At 42.1% G+C, this 24,010-nt stretch overlaps 1 protein-coding gene across 1 annotated transcript in view; it reads left to right on the top strand.

Moving 5' to 3' along the window:
* The window catches only part of SEL1L3 (sel-1 suppressor of lin-12-like 3 (C. elegans)), a 179,256-nt gene that overhangs the window by 40,879 nt on the left and 114,367 nt on the right, over positions 1 to 24,010 (top strand). Inside the window, exons 4-8 of the mRNA XM_006866302.1 lie at positions 643 to 764; positions 1,113 to 1,228; positions 5,018 to 5,076; positions 15,554 to 15,686; positions 22,265 to 22,397. Coding sequence (XP_006866364.1) covers positions 643 to 764; positions 1,113 to 1,228; positions 5,018 to 5,076; positions 15,554 to 15,686; positions 22,265 to 22,397 — 563 coding nt within the window. The remainder of the gene's footprint in view (positions 1 to 642; positions 765 to 1,112; positions 1,229 to 5,017; positions 5,077 to 15,553; positions 15,687 to 22,264; positions 22,398 to 24,010) is intronic.

Raw genomic sequence — 24,010 nt, 5'->3', positions numbered from 1 at the left:
ACATTTTTTTCCCTCTCCCTCTCAACTCAAATAGCCCCCAGTCCAGGCATGGAATAATTAGATCCTCTGTTCCATATTGCTCATCCTGAAATGTGGTCCTGAACAACCTAACGTGTGCATTACAATAATGCCTATGTGTCTCCATTATTTTAGGGTGAGGCCACTGTGCAGAGTATTAGCTTTTTTTTTTTTTCTACCTTCAGGCTTTTATCTTTGAAAGAAACAAAATTGCTCAAAAAGCCCTAATTATGTTTTTTCTTTTAATCATTGAAATTAGAATAGCTTCTTATCAAATCACCTCTTATTAAAATCCACATTTTTATTCTGTGTCTGGTTTTATAAGCCTTAATCAAGAATTGAGATGGCAGGCACGTGAGATTCTCAAAGACACAGAAACAGAGGTTTTGGTGCGAGGTAGGATGTCTGCTAGTTTTGCACACAGACATTCAACTCCTGTCTGTTGCTGTCAATTCCTTTGTTTCAAAAACTCAAGCTTTGCAAGCCAATCTCCCACAATGAGCACGAAGGCAAGCCCATCCCTCCATTGGAAAGAAAGCAATTTACTCAATCGTTGTTAACTATAATTACTTGTTCTTGGATGATACCAATCTGCAGATTTTTTTTCCTCCTTCACTCTTGCAGGTTTACCATTTCATTGTGGCTTTATTTACTCCGTTATTGCAAGGCCAATCTCTGTGGGATTCTGTATTTTGTTGATTCTAATGAGATGTATGGCACACCTTCTGTGTTTCTCACTGAAGAGGGTAAGTATACAACAGATCCTTGAAGAAGATGTTGTTGTTCTCCTACACTCTTTCTAGCCATGGAGAGCTTTCCTTACACTAAGGAAGCTATCTGTCAACATGACAATTCAGTGAGATTGATGGCTTTCAAATACGGGCTTCAACTTCAACTTGAACCAAAGTCTTCTTTTCAAAGGAATGCATGAATGGGTGTTTTGTTTTGCTTAAAAGAAGATGGATTTAGCCTAGAGCTTCTTTAAAATAACTATTAAGATTTAACTCCTGCATTCTCTTCTAAGTTATAATAATAATAATAATAATAATTATTATTATTTTGGTCATTTTCATGAACTTTCATTTTCTTTTTAGGCCACTTGCATATTCAGATGCATCTTGTCAAAGGAGAAGACCTTGCTGTGAAAACTAAATTTATCCTACCTTTGAAGGAGTGGTTTCGGCTGGATATCTCTTTCAGTGGAGCCCAGGTATCTGTATGCAGACTCCTTCATCATTATTTGTCTTGTCAGCATAGTCACTTACAGTGAAGATTGCAGTGGGAGTTCTCCGGTAGAATTCGCACCTTCCATGCTGAGACTCAGGTTCGATGCCCCGCCCAGTGCACCTTACTCACCTGTCATTGGAGGCATGAGTGGCACCATGATGCTCAGTAGGCTTCATCAGAGCTTACTGACTAAGGTGGACTACAAAGAAAGGCCGGACATTCTACTTCTGAGATTCAGCCAATGAACACCCCACAGACCACAACAATCCAATCTGCAGCTGATGATGGGGTGATGTTGGTCCCAGTTGTGTTTTGTTTCATTGTGTGTGGGTCACCGTGAGTTGGGGACAGACTCTGGTGTGATGTCAGCTAACAACAACATTGTTATAAAATTTGTTGTGGTAGTGTGTCTCGAAGTTGGTTCCTACTCATAGTGACCCAGCATAGGAATTCCGAGGCTGCAAATCTTTCCATGAGTTGAAAGCCTCATCTTTCTCCTGCAAAACGGCTGGTCATTTCGATCTGCTGACCTTGAGTTAGTAGCCTGACTCATAACCACTATTCTACCAGAGCTTCTTTTGTTATAAAATTAGGAAGCAACAGAATCTGCAAAAGCAAATGTGTGGTAAATGCTAGATTTTTGGTGTGGTGCTATGGGATAAAGCACTGGACCACATGGTCGGTTTGAACCAGGAAGTCAACAGTTCAAACTCACCAGCCGCACCTTGGAAAGTATACAGGGTCACTGTGAATCAGAGCTGACTTGATGGCACTTAACAACATACCCTTTCTGAATCAAATTTTTATAGATGGAAGTTTAAGTCATAGGAATCCTATCCCATTTAATTAGCTTTTAAAATGCTTCTTTTGACTGTGTTTTGAATGAGTAAATAATGCAGTTAGGTAGCCATAATTATCTGAGCATTTCAGCCGTTTCCCCTAAGGCAATGGGCCTTTGTAGAAATAAATGTACAAACAATATTTGCCAAGTTTATATAGTGCTATCAGATCTACAGCTTTTTTACCCCCTCAAAATAGAAATTCATTGGTTAGTTCAGCCAAGAAACGGTTTGACTGATTTTAGCAGTTGAAACAATTGCTTAATGTTTGAATTATACAGACAAATCATAGCCAACACACATCAGTGACAAGTCTGGTGAAATCGAGATTCTATCTAAAAGCTTTGGTATTGTTGTTGTTAAGTGCCCTTGAGTCAATTCCAACTCATAGTGACCCCATCTAGGGTTTCTGAGAAGCAGTTGGTGGGTTTGAACTGCTGACTTTATGGTTCTCAGTCCAGTGCTGATCCTACAGCACCACCCCAGGAGTCCCATATAAAAGCCTACATATAAACTTTTTCAAACTCTCCAAACACAACTTGTCTGGCTTATATTTTACATAGAAGCTGTTAAAATTGAAGGTGGTTCTATTTCTTGGTCCACATGATGCTAGTTAGCCTCCTTTATTTATTAATTTTTTTTTACCAGCTTTTCTTATTGATCTGTGATTTTCCTGTAACAAACCTGGAAAAAACATTTTGTATGTCACTTCCCTTGGTGGTTCCATCTATCACATTAACTTTTCCCAAAGACAAAAGAAATCAGGTCAGTCCTGGATTTCTTCCTAAAATCGCCCTCCTTTCTGAAATGTGTCTGTGGATTGTTAGCTGGGGTCTTTCTGTGTGTCATTTGTTTCCTTTAAAATGATGAGGTGATACAGCACTGGTCCGAGTTTCAGCTTCCCACCTGCATGAGGTCATGATGGTATTGTCGTTTGCCACTGCTTTCTCCTAAGGAGAGGTCTGTCACTTTGACAGGTATCAGATCATCAGAGCAAATTCACAGATCTTATTTTGCACCTGCTGTATGCAAGGCGCTGTGCTTAAGGAAGGAAATGTGCTCAATTTATGGAAATAATATTACACAGATGAAAGGCTGTCACAGAAGAGCCTAATTGCCCGTGATTCATATAGATTCATAGAAGAGAGACAGCACTTCACGCTGGGACACTCAAGAGAAGGTTTCTAAGGAAAGTTCCTATGTCTAGGCCGAATTGAGATGGAGATGAGGAGAGAAGGCTTTCCAGCACATCTATGGTATGGGGGTGAGCTGAGAAGCTACTGTGAGTAGAGATTTCAAAGGTGTAAAAGATGAATGTTGTTGTGTGCCTCTGAGTCGATTCCATCTCATAGTAACCCCTTAAGGACAAAGGAGAACTGCCCCATGGGATTTTCTTGGCTGTCATTTTTACAGGAGTAGATTGCTGGTGGGTTCAAAGCACCATCTTTTCAGTTAGCAGCCAAGCATTTAGCTATTGTGCCACCAGGATTCCTTAGAAAACTAATAGAGAAGACAAAACTAAAAGCCTTCTGGAATAGACGTGAAGATTCTTGAATATCAGGAAACTTGGATTTTAACTGTATAAAGCAATAGGACATCTTTGAAGTTTTTGGGCTAGAAGTATCCAATCTAAGAAGTCCTTTAAAGAGATTAATTGAAAGCAGGGTACAGGATGCAGCAAGACAAGAGAGAATAATTTGGGAGATCAACTGGGATGTATAGAAAGTAGTAAATATTTGTAAGTGAATTTGTTGTCCATGTAAATGTTGACTCCAGTCTCAATGAGTCCAGGACATCTGGATTCCATGAGACTTTAACATTCCGTTCAGCATTTCCCCCCTTTTGATCAGGATTCTTCTGTAGAATCTTTGACCAAAGCATTCAGTAGGTGATCACTGTCTAGTTCTTCTGGTGAGTTGGGTTGGCTTATATGGACTGGTTTGTATTTCATAGATGTAGTGTTGTAGCTACGTCTTTGTTCTAGAAGCCAGCAAATGTTCGCAAGCACTGGTTCTGTGTTAGCACAGGGAGCTCAAAAGCAGCCCCTCAGCTCCATAGGCTCTTGTGAGAGTCCAACAAATGAGAAGAACACATATGTGTGACAGCTAACAACATTCATGTTAACATCATTGTCACCATCGAAATTGGAGTGACAATTCTGGATGATTAAGGAGGGGGCTGGGAAAGAGCAGTGCATGAGGAAGTTACAAAACCAATTTTGTTTTTTCCCTTAAGGCATTCATGGAATTAGAGTAAAAAAAATTAAACTCCTTGTAGTATCATACACATTTCTTTGTGTTTCTACGCAATCAGCTCTTAGGCGCAGGAAATATATCACAGGAAACCTTGGGAGTTTGGAAGGCTCTGAAAGCCACTGGGGAGACTTTGTAGGTGTGTTTACACACCAAGTCATTTGGCGAACTTACATTTCTCATATCTTAAAATATACACAGGGTTGGTGTGGCGCTGTAGGGTGAACACTGGACTGCTAACTGCAAGGTTGATGGTTCAAACCTACCAGCTGCTTCTCGGAAACCCTACACAGGTCACTGTGCATCTCGATACTAACTCAATGGCACTAATAGCAACAACAGGTCAACTGTTAATTTTATTTTGCACAGCTGATCAGGAGGAAAGCTACCAGGCACATTGCTAATGTTGTTAAGTGCCGTTGAGTCAGTTCCCACCCAAAGCTAGTCTGTATAGGTTTTTGGAGGCTGTAAATCTTTCCTGGAGCAGAAAACCTCATCTTTCTCCTGTGGTGCTGCTGCTGGACTCGAACTGCCAACCTTGTGGTTCACAGTCCAGTGCTTATCTTGCAGAGCCACCAAGCTGCCACCAGCACATTAGATGAGTAGTTTATATCAAGGTGTGTATTTATGGTGTGGGGGATGGGCCGCAGCTGATCCTTGTGTATTTCTTTCCCAACACAGATAGTGGTGACCACCAGCATTGGGCAGGATTTGAAAAGCCACCATAATCAGACTATTAGGTAAGTGCAAGGTTTTTATTTTGCAGGATGATGCTTAAGGAATTTCTGTGCTTTACCACGCAATCGTAATGCTATTTCCATACCTGCTCATTCAACTTTTCTAAGCATTAATTCTCCTCTGCCCTGTAGCTAGCTGGTCTTTGTACTTTAAAAAAAAAAAAAGAAGAAAGAAATCCATGAACTTTCTGTTCTTCCCACCCCCAGCCTCTTTTCCTAAACAAGAAAAACTAGTTCTCTCTCCTGCTGTCATTGTAAATTCTTCCTTTTCACGACACTTTATAATTCATTTTCTTTGAAAATGATCTTCGGCAAAAAATTCTGAAAAATAAATCAAAATATTAGTGTTACTTATTGAGAATGGTTGGTAACTTTGGCCCAGTATAAAGCATAAAAGCAGACAGTCTTCATATTTATGTTTCCAATCTAAATTTGAAATGTACGCAGCTATTGGTATGGGTGTAACTTTGCAGCCTTCTATCACCATTCTGCACAATAGTTACAGAAACTGAGACTTGGGACCCTGGCCTTGTATTTCAGAATTTTTAAAGTTTTGCTTCTACTTCCATATATCATATTAGGTTTTATAGTGTCAAGTCCAGGAGGTACTCTCCCCAGATAGCTTAGATACTCAGGATTCCTCCTCCTAGACCGATAAATGGAGAAAAGATTGAAGTTGTCAAAGACTTCCTTTTGCTCATTTCAACCATCAATACTCATGAAAGTAGCAGTCAAGAAATCAAAGGATGTATTGCATTAGGCAAATCTGCTGCACAAGACCTCTTTAAAGTGTAAAAGGGCAAAGATAACAGTTTAAGGACTAAGGTGCGCCTGACACAAGCCATGGTATTTTCAACAACCTCATATTCATGCGAAAGTTGGACAGTGAATAAGGAAGACCGTAGAAGAGCTGATGCATTTGAGTTATGGTGTTGGCCAAGAGAACAAATAGATCTGTGTTATAAGAAATGCAGCCAGAGTGCTCCTTGGAAGCCAGGATGGCCAGACTTCATCTTTCATACTTCAGACATATTATCAGGAGGGACCAGTTACTGGAGAAGGATATCATGTTTGGTAAAGTGGAGGGTTGAAGAAAAAGAGGAAGACCCCCAACGAGATGGATTGGCTCAATGGCAGCAGCAATGGGCTCAGGTGTAACAGTGATCTTGAGGGTGGTCCAGGACCGGGCGGTGTTTCCATCTTTTGTGCATAGGGTTGCTGTGAATCTGTACCAGCTTGTGGCACCTAACAACAACAACAAGCTAGATAATATACATGGGGGGGGTGGGGGGTGGCCCAAATGTCATTTAAAAGAAAGAAAAGAACAAATGAAAAGATAGTGAACCTTTTTGAAGTCACTTTATATATATAGAACGTTTAAGAATAATTTGAAAGCACAGAAACAAAAATTACCAGCTTTGTATATATAGTTTTAAAAAATATATTCAGGACTGGTGGGCATGTTGACTGAGAAAATATACTATTTTGGTCATTTTACTGCTCCAAGTAGAAGTCTGTTTCTCCAGTTCTCTTAAAAAATGAATATTAAACAATGCAAGGTTAACAGGGGCTAGGTCAGGGAAACAGAGGAAGATACAGTCTCTCTCTCTCTCTCTCTCTTTTTTTTTTTAACACTTCCTGTTCACATTTAAGTCAACTTGTTTCCTTTCAGGTTCTGGGTACATAGAACAATTCTTATTCCCATGGCTGGATTAAAGGATTAGAGTAATATCAAAAGGCTGAAAAAGTATTATGAGTTTGCCTGCAAATAGAAAACTAAGAGGAGACTTGATGGCTATATTGAAGCATAAAAACAGAGAGAACAGAACCGAGCAGACGCCTTAATATGCACCCACGTAGATTGAGGCCAGTTAGAAGTAATTAAACAGATATGAGTCTTAATATATAACTAGTGGCTATTGGATTTTCTCAGAAGAGTTCGAGAATAGGCAAAGGCTGAACGAAGACGTGATCTGTGGCTTGTTTGGAAATCTTTTACGGAGCCACGTTTGTGAAATGGGACCCAGATATTTAGGACTTGTGTTTCTGGCATGCAGTTTAAAATAATGGCATCTTTTTTTTTCTCTGACCTCCATCCTCAACAACTGGACATTTTTTTTGACAACTGATTGGCCCTCCTTTCATGATCCTAATTCCTCTTAAATCCTAGAGTCCTAGACAAGAGGTCAGGGAAATCTAGGGCTGAGACTAGGATGCAAAAATTTAATGATCATGATCAATAAGATTTTCATGCAAAAATTTTTAAAAATCAAAATTAATGCTAAAAAATCTATGATAATGAAAATATAGAAAACTTTAATAAAGATGTGTCAGTTTGATGATATCTGATACCAGTGTTCAGGACTGGTTTTCATGTACATACCAATTCAACCTCCCAGTTAAACAATTAAAATGATTTCTTTCTTATTAATAGTGGCAGTCCCTGGCCTAAGCTGCTCCTCCTCCTATATCCTGGTGTTGTTGTCGTTGTTAAGTGCCGCTGAGTACCCCTCCAAGAAGGGAACAACTAAAGAGTTAATAGAGTATGGCACTGTGGACTGCAAGGTGGGTTTGAGCTGCATAGTCGGTGGTTCAAACTCATCAGCCACTCCTCGGAAACCCTATACAGGTCACTAGGAGTGGGAACTAGATGGCATTTAACAGCAACAACAACAAAGAGAATGCTGTGCCCAGCAGGGGACACCCAGCACTGGCTGGTCTATGTTCTGATTGGTCAAAACCCCTGAGGTTCCTATGGTTACCTGTTGCCTTTGAATCTAAGGAGACTTATGGTGACCTTATGTGTATCAGAGTAGAACTGTGCTCCACAGGGTTTTCAGTGGCAGTTTGTTTTGGAAATAGATTACCAGACCTTTCTTTGCAGGCGCCAGCCTTTCTGTTAACAGCCAGGTGTGTCAGCCGTTCACAGAACACAGAGACTCCTGGAGTTCCTGTGGTTAGGTGTTTTGAACTGTATCCTTACTTTCGGAGTGGAACAATCTAGTGATTTATATATCGAATATTTCTGGTTAATGGTTATAAGTAATCGAAGGAAAGCCATTTGTTGTGGTTGTTGTTATGTGCCGTGGAGTCGGGTCCGACCCATAATGACCCTGTACAGGGTTTCTGAGGCTGTAAATCTTTATGGGAGCAGAAAGCCTTATCTTTCTCCCACGGAACAGCTGGTAGTTTCGAACTGCTGACCTTGCAGTTCATAGCTGGATTCGTAAGCCACTTAGTGCCCCCTTTTATTTGTTCTTGAGACACAAGCCTAGTGACTGTTGTTAACCTTCATCAGTGGTGCAGGAGGTGAAATGGAACACACAGCTGTCACCAGGTGACAAGTATTAACAGCAGACTTAACATGCTATTAGCTTCATTCATTCCTCCAGCTTATTCAGTGGACACTGACCACACACGGGGCCGAGCGCTCTGTGTTAGGAATAAAATGATGAACCAAAGTCTTTGCCTTCAGAGAGTTGAAAAATCTAGTGGGCAAGAGAGTTATTAAACAAGTCAATTCACAAGTGAATTTATAACTTGTGTGCTTGGGCACTGTGAGAGGACTGAATGGGTGGCCTGAGAGAATTACAAGGGGGTCACACTATGGACCAGGAGGGTCTTTCTTTGGAAGTGACATCTAAGATGAGAAGTACCATAGGACCAGGGACAGGGGTTGGTGGGTGGGTTGGCAAGGCTCTAAGCAAAGGGTGGGGAATGTCCAGCCCTGGAACTGTATTTGTTGTTGTTGTTGTTAAGTGCCGTCAAGTTGGTTCCAACTCATAGCCACCCTGTGTAGGGTTTCCAAGGAGTGGCTGGTGAGCTTGAGCCACCAACCTTGAAATCGAATCGACTTTGCAGTCCAGGGCACTAATCTGCAATGCCACACGAGAAATCCTGGAGCTATGTAGACCCACAAAATCATTTGGTCTGGCCCTGCCAAGGCAACCGCAGTTCCAGCCATCATATTATTGTTGTTAAGTGCCGTTCAGTCGGTTCCAACTCATGGTGATCCTGTATAGGGTTTCTGAGGAGCAGCTGGTGGGTTTGAACCGCCAATCTTGTGGTTCGCAGTCCAGTGCTGATCATACTGCGCCACACCAGGAGTTCAGCCATAACATTTGTGGTTCAGTGTCGTTGAGTCAGTTCTGACCCAGAGCGACTTTGTATAGGGTTTCTGAGGAGCATCTGATGAGTTTGAACCAACCACCTTGAGATTCAAACCAACTTTGCAGTCCAGTACATTAGCCCTCACCGCCACATCAGGACTCCGTTAACTCATTAGGGGTGCGTTAATTAAATGTTTGGCCAAATATATCAGGCTAATTTTTAAGTTGAAAATTTTGTCTGGTCCACAAATGATGTTATAAAGTCAGGCAGAAAAAAGGTTCCCCGCCCCTACCTCATATGCATGCAAAAGTTGGACATTTAATAAGGAAGACCGTAGAAGAATTGATGCTTTTGAGTTATGGTGTTGGAGGAGAATATTGAAAGTGCCATGGGCTGCCAAAAGAACATACAGATCTGTGTTGGAAGAAGTGCAGCCAGAGTGCTCCTTGGAAGCCAAGATGGCCAAACTTCGTCTCTCATACTTCGGACATATTGTCAGGAGGGACCAGTCGCTGGAGAAGGATATCATGTTTAGTAAGTTGGAGGGTCAGAGAAAAAGAGGAAGACCCCCAGCCAGATGGATTGGCAAGGTGGCAGCATCAATGGACTCAAGCATAGCAACAATAGTGAGGTTGGCCTAGGACCGGGCAGTGTGTCATTCTGTTGTGCATAAGGTCGCAATGAGTCGGTACTGACTCAATGGCACCTAACAACAACAACAACCCCTACCTAAGCTCTCCTTCCATTGATTCTTAATGAAGTCTATTTTATCAATACCGGCCATTCTGACTACTGGTGCTTTGTGATCATAAACCACATTAGTGTCCTGTGTCCAGTTAAAAGTCAAGATTGCTTGCCAGTGTGTTTGAGTCATTAGAAGGGATGGGCTCTGGAAGACTCCAGCTCAGCTTCTGCCTCAGTGCAGTTGACGGCCGTTCCCCAGTGCACAGCATAGGAAGCCCAGAACCTCTGCAGCTTTTCTGTCATCAATTCCTAGCTCTCCTTGTGCTGCCACTGGGGTGGGGGGGGGGGTGGGGCAGGGGGGGGTGGGGGAAGGTAGATGCACCTGTGCGCATGGAAAGCAATGCCAATTTAAGAATGACAAATCAGTGACACAGGGGCTAAGTCATTTACTGATTAAGTGAAGAATTCCGTAAAAGCAAAGGACCCATTTATAAAAGAAGTTTTATAACAAGAATGGGGGAATAGTTAATCTTACAGTCTAGGAACAGAGAACCTTAGGACCATCAAGGGAGAAGAGCACTAGCAGAATGTGGAACCCTATCCAGAGAAGCAATGATACCAGAGATGGAAGCAAAGATGGGGACATGGAGTGGGGAGAGCAGCTGAGGACTCTAGACTCTTGGAAAGGGAGGCTGTGTGCTGGCGGCCAGGAGCCAGGCTTGCAAAATGTGCCCATGGATTGTTTAAATTATTATATATTCTTGAAGTCTTTTCGTGTACGTCCAAAAAAAAAAAAGAGGGCATAAAAGCAAATACTGTTGAATGATGATGCATGGAGGAGATTTTAATCATTGCAATGAAACGATGAGTGTAAAACTGATGTTCTCCCATGTAAACTAACACTCAATTCACCATAAAAACTTAGAAAAAAATTTAAAAAGATACTCACCTTAAACATTTTAATTTTAACTATAACATAGAAATGTACTTTCATTTTCCTTGGAGCATGGATCCACTGATTGGAGTTGTCTAAACCACACCCTGTTTCACTGTCTTCCAAGTGAAAACAAAATAAAAACAATCAGAACCTCCAATTCATCTAGATTTTCTTTTCCCAACCTTTTCCAACTGATTCAATGCCACAACAGTTGGAATTCATTACTGAGCAATTAACTAATTCAGTTAGACTACTGAATCTACCTCAAATATTTACCAGATAGAAAGGACATTTCTTTGTTTCCCCACTCATTCCACTGGATTGTATGATATTTCATTAAGCTATGTGATTTCTATGATCATACAATTGGCCCTAACAGATCTGGGAGCAAACATATCTTATCACTAAGCACATAGCTTAGTAAGAAGGAATAAGTAGACATTGCCCAGTGATTGGATGTAAGAAAGTAAGTCGATGTTGCAATGATTGGTCATAGCTTTATCTAATGGTTTACACCTACTTACTATGTGCCAGGCACCATTATAAATGTTTATTTATAGATTCATTTACCTAATCCTCACAACAACCCTGTAGAGTAGGTGCTCCTATCCTTGTTTCAAAAATGAAGAGACTGAGACTCCAGCTCAACACTCATGGAAGCAGCAGTCAAGAAATCAGACGACATATTGCATTAGGCAGATTTGCTGCACAAGAGCTTTTTAAAGTGTTGAAGAGCAAAGATGTCAGCTTGAGGACTAAGGTGTGCCTGACCCAGCCATGATATTTTCAATAAGCTCATATGCATGCGAAAGCTGGACAATGAATAAGGAAGATTGTAAAAGAACTGACTTATTTGAGTTATGTGTTGGAGGAGAATATTAAAAGTACCTTTGACTGCCAAAAGAACAAACAAATCTGTGTTGGAAGAAGTACAGCCAGAATACTCTTTAGAAGCCAGATGGCCAGACTTCATCTCTCATACTTCGGACATGTTATCAAGAGGGACCGGTCCCTGGAGAGGGACATCATGCTGGGTAAAGTGGAGGGTCTGCAAAAAAGTGGAAGATCCCCAATGAGATGGATTGGCACAGTGACAGCAGCAATAGGCGCAAGTGTAGAAACAATAGTGGGGATGGTGCAGGATTGGGCAGTGTTTCATTTTTGCCATGCATAGGGTCGCTGTGACTCAGGACCGACTCGTCAACACTTAACAACCCTAACAAGATTCCACTGTGAATTCTTAGTACACATGAGCAGGAAAGACCAATAGGTAGCAAAGAACCCCATGGTTGGTGACATAAGGATTAAAGTAAACAAGGGAAACCCTCTAAGAGTTGGGTTGACACAGTAGCCACAAGGATTCAAATGTCCCAAAAGTCATGAAGATGGCACAGGATGGGGCAGTGCCTTGTTCTCTTGCACAGAGACCTCCATGAACTGAGTCCAGTCAACAGCAGGTAACAAGGCTCCAGAGAGTAGCTTTCAGTCCGCATGCCTTCAGCATGCTATGGATGTCTGTCTGGACGTTTTGTGGGGGTGTGGGGTAATCTTGGTTACATTGGGGTCAGTGATCAAAGCTGTTTCTGTAGTATCATTGCTTAACTTCCATTGAATGCCAGGTAACTATCTCATGAGAGTTATTGCCAAAGAAGGTTGTTCAGGTCTTTTGACATTGTTGAAAAATGGAACTACTTCATAACTCTTATCGCTAATAACTTTGTGGTCTCACCCAAAGACAAAGGAGAAGAGACCATAGTCTTCTGATGGCCCTTCCAAGCCTGAAATTCTGAAAACGATCATATCTGGCAATGAAGTAATCTCTTCCCATTTTTGTTGAATTTGTTGTAAAGCTAACTTCTAGGTAAAGTTCCTGGGTAATGAAAAGGCTAACAAGGTTGGCCGGGTCTACCCGAAGGTACCTCAGAAGAAAGGTTTGGCCATCTACTTCCCAAAACAACCAGCTATTGAAAATCCTATGTAGCAGAGTTGGAGTTGACTCGACAGCAATTAAAAAAATTTTTTTTAAATTTCTAAGTGTTCATATGCATGTGAAAGCTGGACAGTGAATAGGAAGATCATAGAAGAATTGATGCATTTGAGTTTTGGTGTTGGAGAAGAATAATTAAGATACGATGGACTGCTAGAAGAACAAACACATCTGTGTTGGAAAAGGTACAGCTAGCATGCTCCTTGGAATCCAGGATGGTGAGACTTTATCTCTTATGTTTCGGACATATTGTCAGGAGGAACCAGTCCCTGGAGAAGGACATCACGCTTGGTAAAGTGGAGGGTCAGTGAAAAGAGGAAAACCTCCAGTGAGATGGATTGGCACAGTGGCAGCAGCAGTGCAGCAGTGGGCTCAAGTGTAACAGCAATTGTGAGGATGGTGCAGCACCAGGCAGTGTTTCGTTTTATTGTGCATGAGTTGGAATTAACTCCACGGCACCTAACAACAACAAGTGTTCACTCTTGTCATCAGCTGATGTTGTCTTACCTTCCTCATGGATCCGCTCCAATCAGATGCATCTGTGAGGGGTCAGGTTCTTCACTAATAGAAAAGCCATCTCTCCTTGTGCTGCGCTCTTAGGTTGCCTGGTTTCTCTGATCCAATGGCAGGAATTTGCTTTGTTCCTGGTGCATCACTTCCTCACCTCCCCCTGGATCCTGGCAGCCTGCCTGGAGGCTGTGTCCCATCCTTACATTTCCATCTGCCCAATAAGCTCCCTGGCTCTTTCTGCTTCACGGGATGCCTGTCTCGGTCCTCCTGTTCACGTATGTGCTGTTCTCACCTGCCCACCTGGTTCTACTTTAATTTTCAAATTTTCCAGTGCACATAGTTTTTAAAAAATCAAAATGATATGCAAAGGTATACACTTAAAATGTCCTGTTTCTGACTCTGCCCGTCCACCCCTATTCACCTGATAGTCTGCTTTCCAGCCTCATGCATAAATACTTCTATTCATTTAGTGGGTATACTTTCAGCACTTTCTCATGCCAGCACCAAACACTGGCTCTCCTTTTCTTAGATAGAAGGTATACTCTGTGTTCTGCCTTTGGCTTTTTGCACTTAACAGTGCATTTTGAGTGTGTCTTCAGATCTGTACACAGAGTCATTTAACAGAGTCATTTGCCCCTTTTATAAGCTGTACAATGAAAAACTCATATACATCGGACCCAGGAGAAGGATGGTCTTGTCCTCAGACACCCCTGAGATTTTCTCAGTCTTTGGTGAATGCCAACAAAACTTCAAGGAACAACTTGGTACATTTTATACCTGCTAGCTCATTTTTTTCTTTCATTTCCTTTCTGATCCTGCATGTCCTTCAAGACAATGTAGACTTCTAACACATCACCTCTGTTGACCTCTTGTCTTTGGCCAAGCCCTTTGACCTTTTTGAAGTCTCTTCCTCCTCAACCCGGAATTCACCATTGACCTCAGTCTTTACCTAATAGAATGTTTATACATCTCCACCATACACCCAGTCACTTTCTAGTCATTCAGCTAGATTTTTGTTAGATCAACAATGGCAAATATGTATTTTCTGTTATTCCAAATAATATCAACAATAATAGCCAGCGCTTAACCAGTTAAACATTGAACTGCTAACTGTAAGATTGGTAGTTCAAACCTACTAACTGCTCCTTGGGAGGAAGATGAAACTGTCTGCTCCTGTAAAGATTTACGAGTCCTGGAAATCCTGTGTAGGGTTGCTATGAGTCGGAATTGACTTGATGGTATTGGGGTTAGTTTAGGTTTATTGAGTGTTTACCATGGGCCAAACATTCCTTTGTTGTTGTTTCAAGAACTCTCGACCCATAGCTACCCTGTATAGGGTTTCTAAGGGGCGGCTGGTGAGCTTGAACCACTGACCTTTGTTGTTGTTGTTGTTAAGTGCTTTTGAGTCTACTTCAACCCATAGCAACCCTGTATAGGGTTCCCGAGGAGCAGCTGGTGAGCTTAAACCACCAACCTTGCAGTTCAAATGGTTTTGCAGTCTGGTGCATTAGCCCACAGCGCCACACCAGGACTTTTAGATGCCATGAAATTGGTTGTCATCTCATAGATTTCTACTCATGGCAACTCCTTGTGGTCAGAGTACAGCTGTGCTCCAAAGAGTTTTCAAGACTGACCTTTTGGAAGTACATCACTAGTCCTTTCTTCTGAGGCTTTCCTGGGTAGACTTGAACTTACAACCTTTTGGTTAGCAACTTGAGCATATTAGCCATTTGTGCCACCCAGAAACTCCTCTAGATGTCTGACATCTTCGAATCCTACTTGATCTTCTTCGTAATCCTGTGCATAAAGAATTGTCATTTTATAGGCATCTCTGCGAAATGGAAACAGTTAACATATTCGGCAGTTTACTGAAAGGGTCAAGGTTCAAGTACACCCAGAGGGGCCTTGGAAGAAAGGCTTGAGGATCCACTTCAGAAAATTCAGCTATTGAAAACCCAGTGGGACGCAATTCTACTCTGACACACCTGGGGTCACCCAGAATTGGCATCAATTCAATTGCAACTGCTTTTTTGTTCTTTATTGTTTTGTAAATGAGAAAACTCAATCTCAGAAAAGTTGAGTAACTAACTGGTCACATAACCGGTAAGTTGCAATTAGGTTCTTAGCTCAAGTCTGCCTGACCCCACAGTAGTTGCATCTGTTAGAACCCAGAATGAAAGGCTTGTGGAATTCTGGGGTCAGTGTAGGGGTCCCTTTGTTGGAGCCCCCTGACTCTTTGTGTTCTTCTCCAGCTTCCGAGAAGATTTCCATTACAATGACACTGCAGGTTACTTCATCATTGGAGGCAGCAGATATGTTGCTGGTGTGGAAGGGTTCTTTGGACCCTTGAAGTACTACCGTCTCCGAACTCTGCACCCTGCTCAGGTGAGTCTGGGGGACCCTCGGGATGGGCCATGTGACCCCGAGTAAACAAAAGATTTACCCAGGCCAGAGCAGGCATCAGCTCTCATCAAACGTAATTAATATTAAGGCTTTTCCCCAGAAAACATGATAATAGATTTCTGTTAACACTGGGTTCATTTAGTACTCATAAAATGGAACCCATTTGCTTCCTCTGTTTTAATAACTCCTAGCTTAATTATAGAGTAGATTTTGATCAGGCTGTTGCCTATCCAGTGATTACGCTAATGAAAGACGAGATCCACGATTATTTGGTAAAGCTGCTTTTTTATTTAAAGTATCAGAAGAGACGATGCTCTCGCAAATTGTAACCTTAGTTCTGATTACTGATCTCTTTGGAAACGGGCCAAGGCTCACCCTGGGGTGGGCTGGCTGCGCTTGTACAGATAACAGAGGGCTTTGGGTCTAGAATTGTCACGACACACAGTGGCCCAAAACCCCAGCTCCACCATGGAGGAAATAGCCCGGCAGTTCTCCAGGCCACCTGCCTTGGGGCTGCTCGGGGAGCCAGAGATTTCACTAGGATGGAGCCTCACAATGGTTGTTTTCTCTGTAGCGCAGTGGGGTAAATTTTGGACTGCTAACCATCAGGTTGGCGGTTCAAACCCAGCAGCCACTCCATGAGAGAAAGATGAGGCCATCTGCTCCCATCAAGATTTGACAGTTTTGGAAGCCCTAAATCACAGTTCTACTCTGTCTTATAGTGTCTCCGTGAGCCGGAATCCCTCAATGGCAGTATCATAGGGTGGAAAAGGCATCAGGAGCCCCACCTGATACCTGAAGGGAGAACGTTCTTTCATTTCTTCTGACCCTGTGGAGTTTTCTCTGGGAAATAGTAGGAGCCAGTAGGCAAAAGCCACAATGAGGAAAAGTGGGGCCCCCCTGCACACAAGTGACATCTCACAGTCTCTCTTGAAAGGCCTCTATGAAAAGGAAGAGACAGTGAAATTCACTTACTCATTGGTGGAACGCATGCTTATTGAGTACCTACTATGTGTCAGGGTCTGTGCTGAGTGCTGAAGGGACAAGACAAATGTGGCACTGGCTCTCACAAAACTGTTTCTCAATGGTGGTCCACAATCAGTATTGTATTTTCTATCCTGACTAGTATGTGGGTATCTGTGGATAGAGAAATAGACACATGCATACATGCTGGATGAAACAAAACTGTAACTAATGCTTTATGGAAAAGACACAGAATGCTATGTTCATTGCATTCTGATATTCTGTGTTTTACTTTATATATATATGTATGTGTGTCTGCTGTTGTTGTGTGCTGTCGAGTCGGTTCCAACCCATAGCAATCTCATATAGGGTTTCTGAGGAGTGGCTGGTGAGCTTGAACCACCGACCTTGCAGTTCAAACTGACTTTGCAGTCCAGCACATTAACCCACAGTGCCACATCAGTCCATATGTGTGTATATATATAGATATGTATATGTATATGTGTGTATGTTGTTGTATTTAAGTGCCTTCCAGTCGGTTTCAACTCATTACAACCCTATATAGGCTTCCCGATGTGGTGCTGTGGGTTAATATGCTGGACTACAAAGTCAGTTTGAATCGCAAGTCGGCGGTTCAAGTCTGCCAGTCACTCCTTGGAAACCCTATACAGGGTAGCTGTGGGTTGGAATGAACTCGACAGCACTTAACAACAACAACATCGTGTTTTTAAAAAGCAGCTAGTGGGTTTGAACCACCGACCTTGGAGTTAGTGGTCCAGTGCTTATCCTACAGTACCACGTCTGGACTCCAGTACGTATATATATATATGAAAAAGGCAATCAAAGTATGACTAACGAAGAGCCTGCTTCTCAGAGTTGACTGTGATGATATGAATGGAGTAAAGCTCTCGAGACCTTCATTTGCTGATGAGGCACAACTTAAATTGAGGAGAAACAGCTGCAAATATCCATTAATAGTTGTAACATAGAACGTATGAAATATAAATCTAAGAAAATTGGAAGTTGTCAAAAATGAAATGGAACACATAAAAATCAATACCCTAGGCATTAGTGAGCTGTAATGGACTGGTATTGGCAATTTTGAATCAGAAAATCATACAGTGCTGGGAATGACAAATTCAAGAGGAATGGTGTCGCATTCATTTTCAAAAAGAACATTTCAAGCTCTATCTTGAAGTACAAAGTTGTCTGTGATAGGATAATTTCCATAATGTTTACAAGAAAGACCAGTTAAGACTATTATTATTCAAATTTATGCAACAACCACTAAAGCCAGTGATGATGAAATTAAAGAATTCTACCAACTTCTTCAGTCTGAAATTGATCAAACATGCACACAAGATATATTGATAATTATAAATAAATAATGCAAAGGTTGGAAATGAAGAGGAAGGATCAGTAGTTTGAAAATGTGGCCTTGATGATAGAAACGATGCTGGAGATCACATGATAGAAATTTTGCAAGACCAATGACTTATTCATTGTGAATACCTTCTTTAAACAACATAAAAGACAACGATACACATGGATCTCACCAGATGGAATACAAAGGAATCAGATTGACTACATCTGTGGAAAGAGATGTTGGAAAAGCTCAATGTCTTCAGCCAAAACAAGGCTAGGGGCAGACTGTGAAACAGACCATCAATCTCTCATGTACAAATTCAGGTTAAATTTGAAGAAAACTGAAAGAAGTCCATGAGAGCCAAAATATGACCTTGAATATATCCCGCCTGAATTTAGAGACCACTTCCAGAACAAACTTTATACATTCAACACTAGTGATTGAGGACCAGAATTGTGGAATGACATCAACAACATCATACAGGAAGAAAACAAAAGGTCATTAAAAAGACAGGAAAGAAAAAAAGACCAAAACGGATGTCAGAAGAGACTCTGTAGTAGAAATGCTAAAATGAATGAAAGAAATGAGGAAGTTAAGAGCGAAACAGAAATTTCAAAAGACAGTTTGAGAAGACAAAGACAAATATAATGAAATGTGCAAAAGGGAAGAACATGCTCAGTATTTCTCAAACTGAGGGAACTGTAGAAAAAAGTCAAGCCTCAACTTGGCAATACTGAAGGAGTCAATGTGCAGAATATTGAATGATGCAGAAAACATCAAAATTAAGTTGGGGGAATACGCAGTCACTGTACCACAAAGAAATGGTTGGTATTCAGTCATTTCAAGAGGTAGTATGTGATCAAGAGCCAGTGGTACTGAAGGAAGAAGTCCAAGGTGCACTGAGGATGCTGGCAAAGACCAAGACTCTGGGAATTGATGGAATACAAATTGAAATCTCTCAACAAACTGACGCAGCACTGGAGGTAGTCACCCATCTGTGCCAAGAAAAAGACAGGTATCTGGCCAACCAATTGGAAGAGATCCATGTTTGTGCCCATCATAAAGAGAGATGACTTCAACAGAATGCAGAAATCATTGAACAATATCATTAATATGACATGCAAGTAAAATTTTTAAATGACTGCAACAGTACATTGATAGGGAACCACCAAGTGTTCAAGCCAGATTCAGAAGAGGATGTGGAATTAGGTATATCATTGCTAGAATCAGATGGATCTTGGCTGAAAGCTGAGAATACCAGATGTTTACTTATGCTTTCTTGACCATGCTTACAACCGCGTGTATCATGACAAGCTACTATAACATTGAGAAGAATGGGTATTCCAGAACACTTCATTGTGCTCATGAGGAACCTGAACATAGACCAAGAGGCAGTTGTTAGACTAGAACAAGGGAATACTGAGTTTAAAATCAAGAAAGTTGTGTGCCAGAGTTGTATTCTTTCACTGTACTTATTCAATCTGTATGCTAAGAAAATAATCTGAGAAACTAGATTATATGAGTAAGAATGTGGCATCAGGATTAGAGGAATACTCATTAACAACCTGTAATATACAGATGATACAACCTTGTTTTCTGAAGCAAAGATGACTTAAAATACTTACTGATGAAGATAAAAAACCATAGCCTTTAGTATGGATTGCACAAGAACTTTTTTTAAATGTTCAAGAGAAAAGATGTCAATCAGTTTGAGGTGTGTCTGACCCAAGTCATGATATTTTCAATAACCTCATATGCATGTGAAAGTTGGACAATGAAATGGAAAACCATAGAAAAATTGATGCATTTGAGTTATGGTGTTGGTGAAGAATATTAAAAGTACCATGGACTTCCAGAATAACAAACAAACCTGTGTTGGAAGAAGTATGACCAGAATACTCCTTAGAATCTAGGATGGCCAGAATTCATTTCTCATGCTTAGAACATGTTTTCAGGAAAGACCAGTTCCTAGAGAAAGACATCATGCTTGGTAAAGTAGAGGGTCAGCAAAAAAAAGAGGAAAACCTCCAGTGAGATGGATTGGCACAGTGGCAGCAGCAGTGGGTCCAAGTGTAACTGCAATTGTGAGGATGGACAGGACCTGTCAGTGTTTCATTTTGTTGCAAATTGTATCACTTTGAGCCACAGCCTACTCAAGGGCACCTATCAACATGTAGGGGTGTGTGTGTGTGTGTGTGTGTATGTGTGTGTGGTACTATAGTAATTTCATGACCCTCTAAAACAGGAGTGGGGAAACTTTTTTTTTTTTTTTTTTGCCAAAGACCATTTGAATATTTATAACATCTAATGGAGAAAAGATTGAAGTTGTCAAGGACTTCATTCTTCTTGGATCAACTATCAACACTCGCGGAAGTAGCAGTCAAGAGATCAGACGACGTATTGCACTGGGCAAATCTGCTGCACAGGAACTTTTTAAAGTATTGAAGAACAGAGATGTCAGCTTGAGGACTAAGGTGTGCCTGACCCAGGCCATTGTGTTTTCAATAGCCTCATATGGATGTGAAAGCTGGACAGTGAATAAAGAGGATCGTAGAAGAATTGATGCCTTTGAGTTGTGGTGTTGGAGGAGAATACTGAAAGTGCCGTGGACTGCCAAAAGAACCAATAGATCTGTTTTGGAAGAAGTGCAGCCAGAGTGCTCCTTGGAGGCCAGGATGGCTAAGCTTCGTCTCTCATACTTTGGACATATTGTCCGGAGGAAACAGTTGCTGGAGAAGGATGTCATGCTGGGTAAGGTGGAGGGTCAGAGAAAAAGAGGAAGACCCCTAACGAGATGGATTGACCAGGTGGCATCATTGATGGACTCAGGTGTGGCCCAGGATCGGACATTGTTTCATTCTGCTGTGCATGGGGTCGCTATGAGTCGGTTCTGACTCGATGGCACCTGACAACAACAAATGTATTCCTCTGGTAGCAGAGTGGTTATGAATCGGGCTACTAACCTTAAGGTTGGCAGTTCTATACTACCAGCCGTTCTGTGGGAGAAAGATGAGGCGTTCTGCTCCCGTAAAGATTTACAGCCTCGGAAACCATATGCAAGGTCACTATGAGTCGGAACTGACTCCACGGCATATAACAACAACAATGGAATCCTGGTGTGGCAAGAGGGCTAATGCACTGGACTGCTAAGTCAGTTTGAATGGCAAGACCAGTAGCTCAAGTTTACCAGCTGTTCCATGGCAACCCTATACAGGGTTGCTATGGGTCAGAACCGACTTAACGGCACTTAAAAACAACAGTAGACTCCTGGTGTCCTGACTGGTGTCCTGGTGCTGCGGTATAGTGCACTGGATTGCAAAGGTCGGTTTGAATCAGAATTTCTGCTCCTCCAAAATCCTATCTCAGGTCTCTATGGGTTGGAGCCGACTTGATAGCACTTAACAACAATATGATGGCTGGAACTGTGGTTGTGTTGGCAGGGCCAGACCAAATGATTTCAAACCTTATACGGCCCAAGGTTGGGCGTTCCCCACCCTAAAGGGTGTGTGCTAATAAGCCCTGAGCTAAGCTAGGCTCCCTTCTTGTGTATTCCTTTTCTGGCTTCAGTATATGCTTTGATTCAGATTTGAGCTCAGTGTTGCGGAGTCAGAAAGCGAAGGTGGTGTGGGCGTTGGGGTATGCCTGCCCTTAAGCTGTGGCCTTGGCTGTGACTTGGAGATGAATCTAGTCTGCAGAAAGAAATCAGAGAAGGCTGCAGGCATTGCCAGGCAGACTTTACCTCCTGTAACCTGGTGAGATTGAAGGGAGAGACAAACCTGAGTTTACAGGGTGAGGACGCAGCAGGGGAGCAGAAGGGACAGGGAGCCTGGTCTCCTGGAACTCCTAGCACTTCAGGGCCTCTGCAGACAAGGTGGAGCCATTAAGTGGCACTGATGGTTAAGCACTTGGCTACTAACTTAAATGTTGGACGTTTGAATCCACCCAGCGGCTCCTCAGAAGGAAGTCTTGGTGGTCACAGCCATTAGAAACAATGGAGCACAGTAATGCTTTGAGATACATGGGGTCGCCATGAGTTGATGCCATGAAAGGAAGTTAGTTCGGGAAGCAATCCGAGTCCGCATGTCCTTGATTGAATGTTAACACCTTTTGTGCAAACCAGCCACCACTGATGTCACCAGGGGCATGAAATCAACCAGAGCACATCCCTGTAGTCATCCATCCTTGGGTGTCTGGTGACGATTGTTCATTCCATTATCTTGCCTTCTCATAGATTTTTAATCCCTTCCTCGAGAAGCAACTTGCCGAACAAATCAAATTATATTATGAAAGGTGTGCTGAGGTTCAAGAAATCGTGTCTGTGTTTACATCCATGGGACAGCCAGGAGGCAGAAGTGAAAGAACATGTAAGTATGGAACTTCCGTAGAGCAATTACGTATCTGCTGAGCGTTTGTCTCGACCCATCTTTGCCTTCCTTCTAACAAGATTTGCATAGATTCTATTTGACTGGCTCTGCTTTCCTAGGGGACCCATGTAACCTGGACTCCTCCACAGGTGGGTGCAAATAAAAGTCCATTTCCACCTGGGTTCCACCCAGATCGGCCACCTCCAAGAAAAAGCACCACTGTCCTCACAGCTTCTACCAGAAGTGCAGTGCAAATGAATGGGAGATGTTGAACCTGACCGTGCATTTTTCCCCATCCATACAAATGCCAGGCCAGTCTAAGAAAATAGAAATGAATTGGAAAATAAATTAATCATTAGAAATATTTCCCCCTCGATGCACTTTTGTCTTGGGCCATTAATACCGGAATAGTAGCTTTTAGAAATATTGAGCAATGTACTTTGTTCTTTGGGGTTTAGTTTTATTTTTTCAGTCTTTGAGATTGGCTCATTCTGGCAGACCTGGGTCATTTTCAGGAGGAATGAATTTCAAATGGATTGCTTTCATGCTTGCTGATAGTTTCAAAGACAGCTTTTCACCTGTTACAGGTGATTGTTGTTTTTAAGTGCCATCGACTTCATTTCAACTCATAGTGACTCTGTATAGGGTTTCCGAGGCTGTACATCTTTGCGGGAACAGAAAGCCTCATCATTCTTCCTCAGAGCGGCTGGTGGGCTTGAACTGCACACTTTGTGGTTGCTTATCCGAAAGAGCTACCACCTTTCCATACAGGTGTTTATAAACATAAAATGTTGTCCTGTCTTTGTCTTCTAATATCCCAGTGTGGTGTTAGCACTCAGAAATATCTCTGTGCAATTGAAGGAGTCCTGGTGGCATAGTGCTTAAAGCGCTCAGCTGCTAACCTGAAAGTTGACAGTTGGAATGCACTAAGTGTTCCTCAGTAGAAAGAGGTGGCAATCTGTGTCTGTAAAGATTTACAGCCTTGGAAACCTCAAGGGGCATCTTGACTGTGCCCTATAGGGTCGCTCTGAGTCAGAATCAACACAACAATCAACTTAACAGGAATCGGGTGAGCTGTGCTGTAGAACCTCTTGTTTGATAGGGTGGCCCTGGACTTAGTCCCTTCTGTTCCTTCAGGGAGAGAAATTCCTGTGGGGCATTTTGCCATCAGCAAAGACAAAGTGAGTGTTTGTTTTAGCTCTGCCCACACACCTCCCCATCTCCAGAGCTCAGCTGCCCATTCCAAGCTGTGGGGGTATGACTGCGTCATCCTGGTCTAATGGGGGTCCATGTAAAGTGACCCCAGATAAGCAACAAGGGATGGTGACAAGTAAGGAAAGGTAACATTTCCACAATTCGGCTTAAGAATAGATCACACTGGTCCCCAGCTGGTGCTTCCGTGGCCGCTGAATCATCCAGAAAATATGATGCTATCAGAAGAAGGAGGAAGATATATAGGAATAGCAGTATCCCAGACAGGATGGAAACTGATTTTGGTAACTGATGTAATAATCCAGAAGAGCTATGCTGAGTCAGAAGGCCAACCTTTCACACTGATCTCTTTGGTGGTAATAGGAAGACTTTTCTCCCATCTTCTCTTGCCTTACCTCCCT

Source organism: Chrysochloris asiatica, unplaced genomic scaffold, assembly GCF_000296735.1.
Source record: "Chrysochloris asiatica unplaced genomic scaffold, ChrAsi1.0 scaffold00089, whole genome shotgun sequence".
NCBI classification, from domain to species: domain Eukaryota; kingdom Metazoa; phylum Chordata; class Mammalia; order Afrosoricida; family Chrysochloridae; genus Chrysochloris; species Chrysochloris asiatica.
The sequence above is the reverse complement of the archived record's forward strand: the minus strand, read 5'-3'. Positions and strand labels throughout refer to the sequence as shown.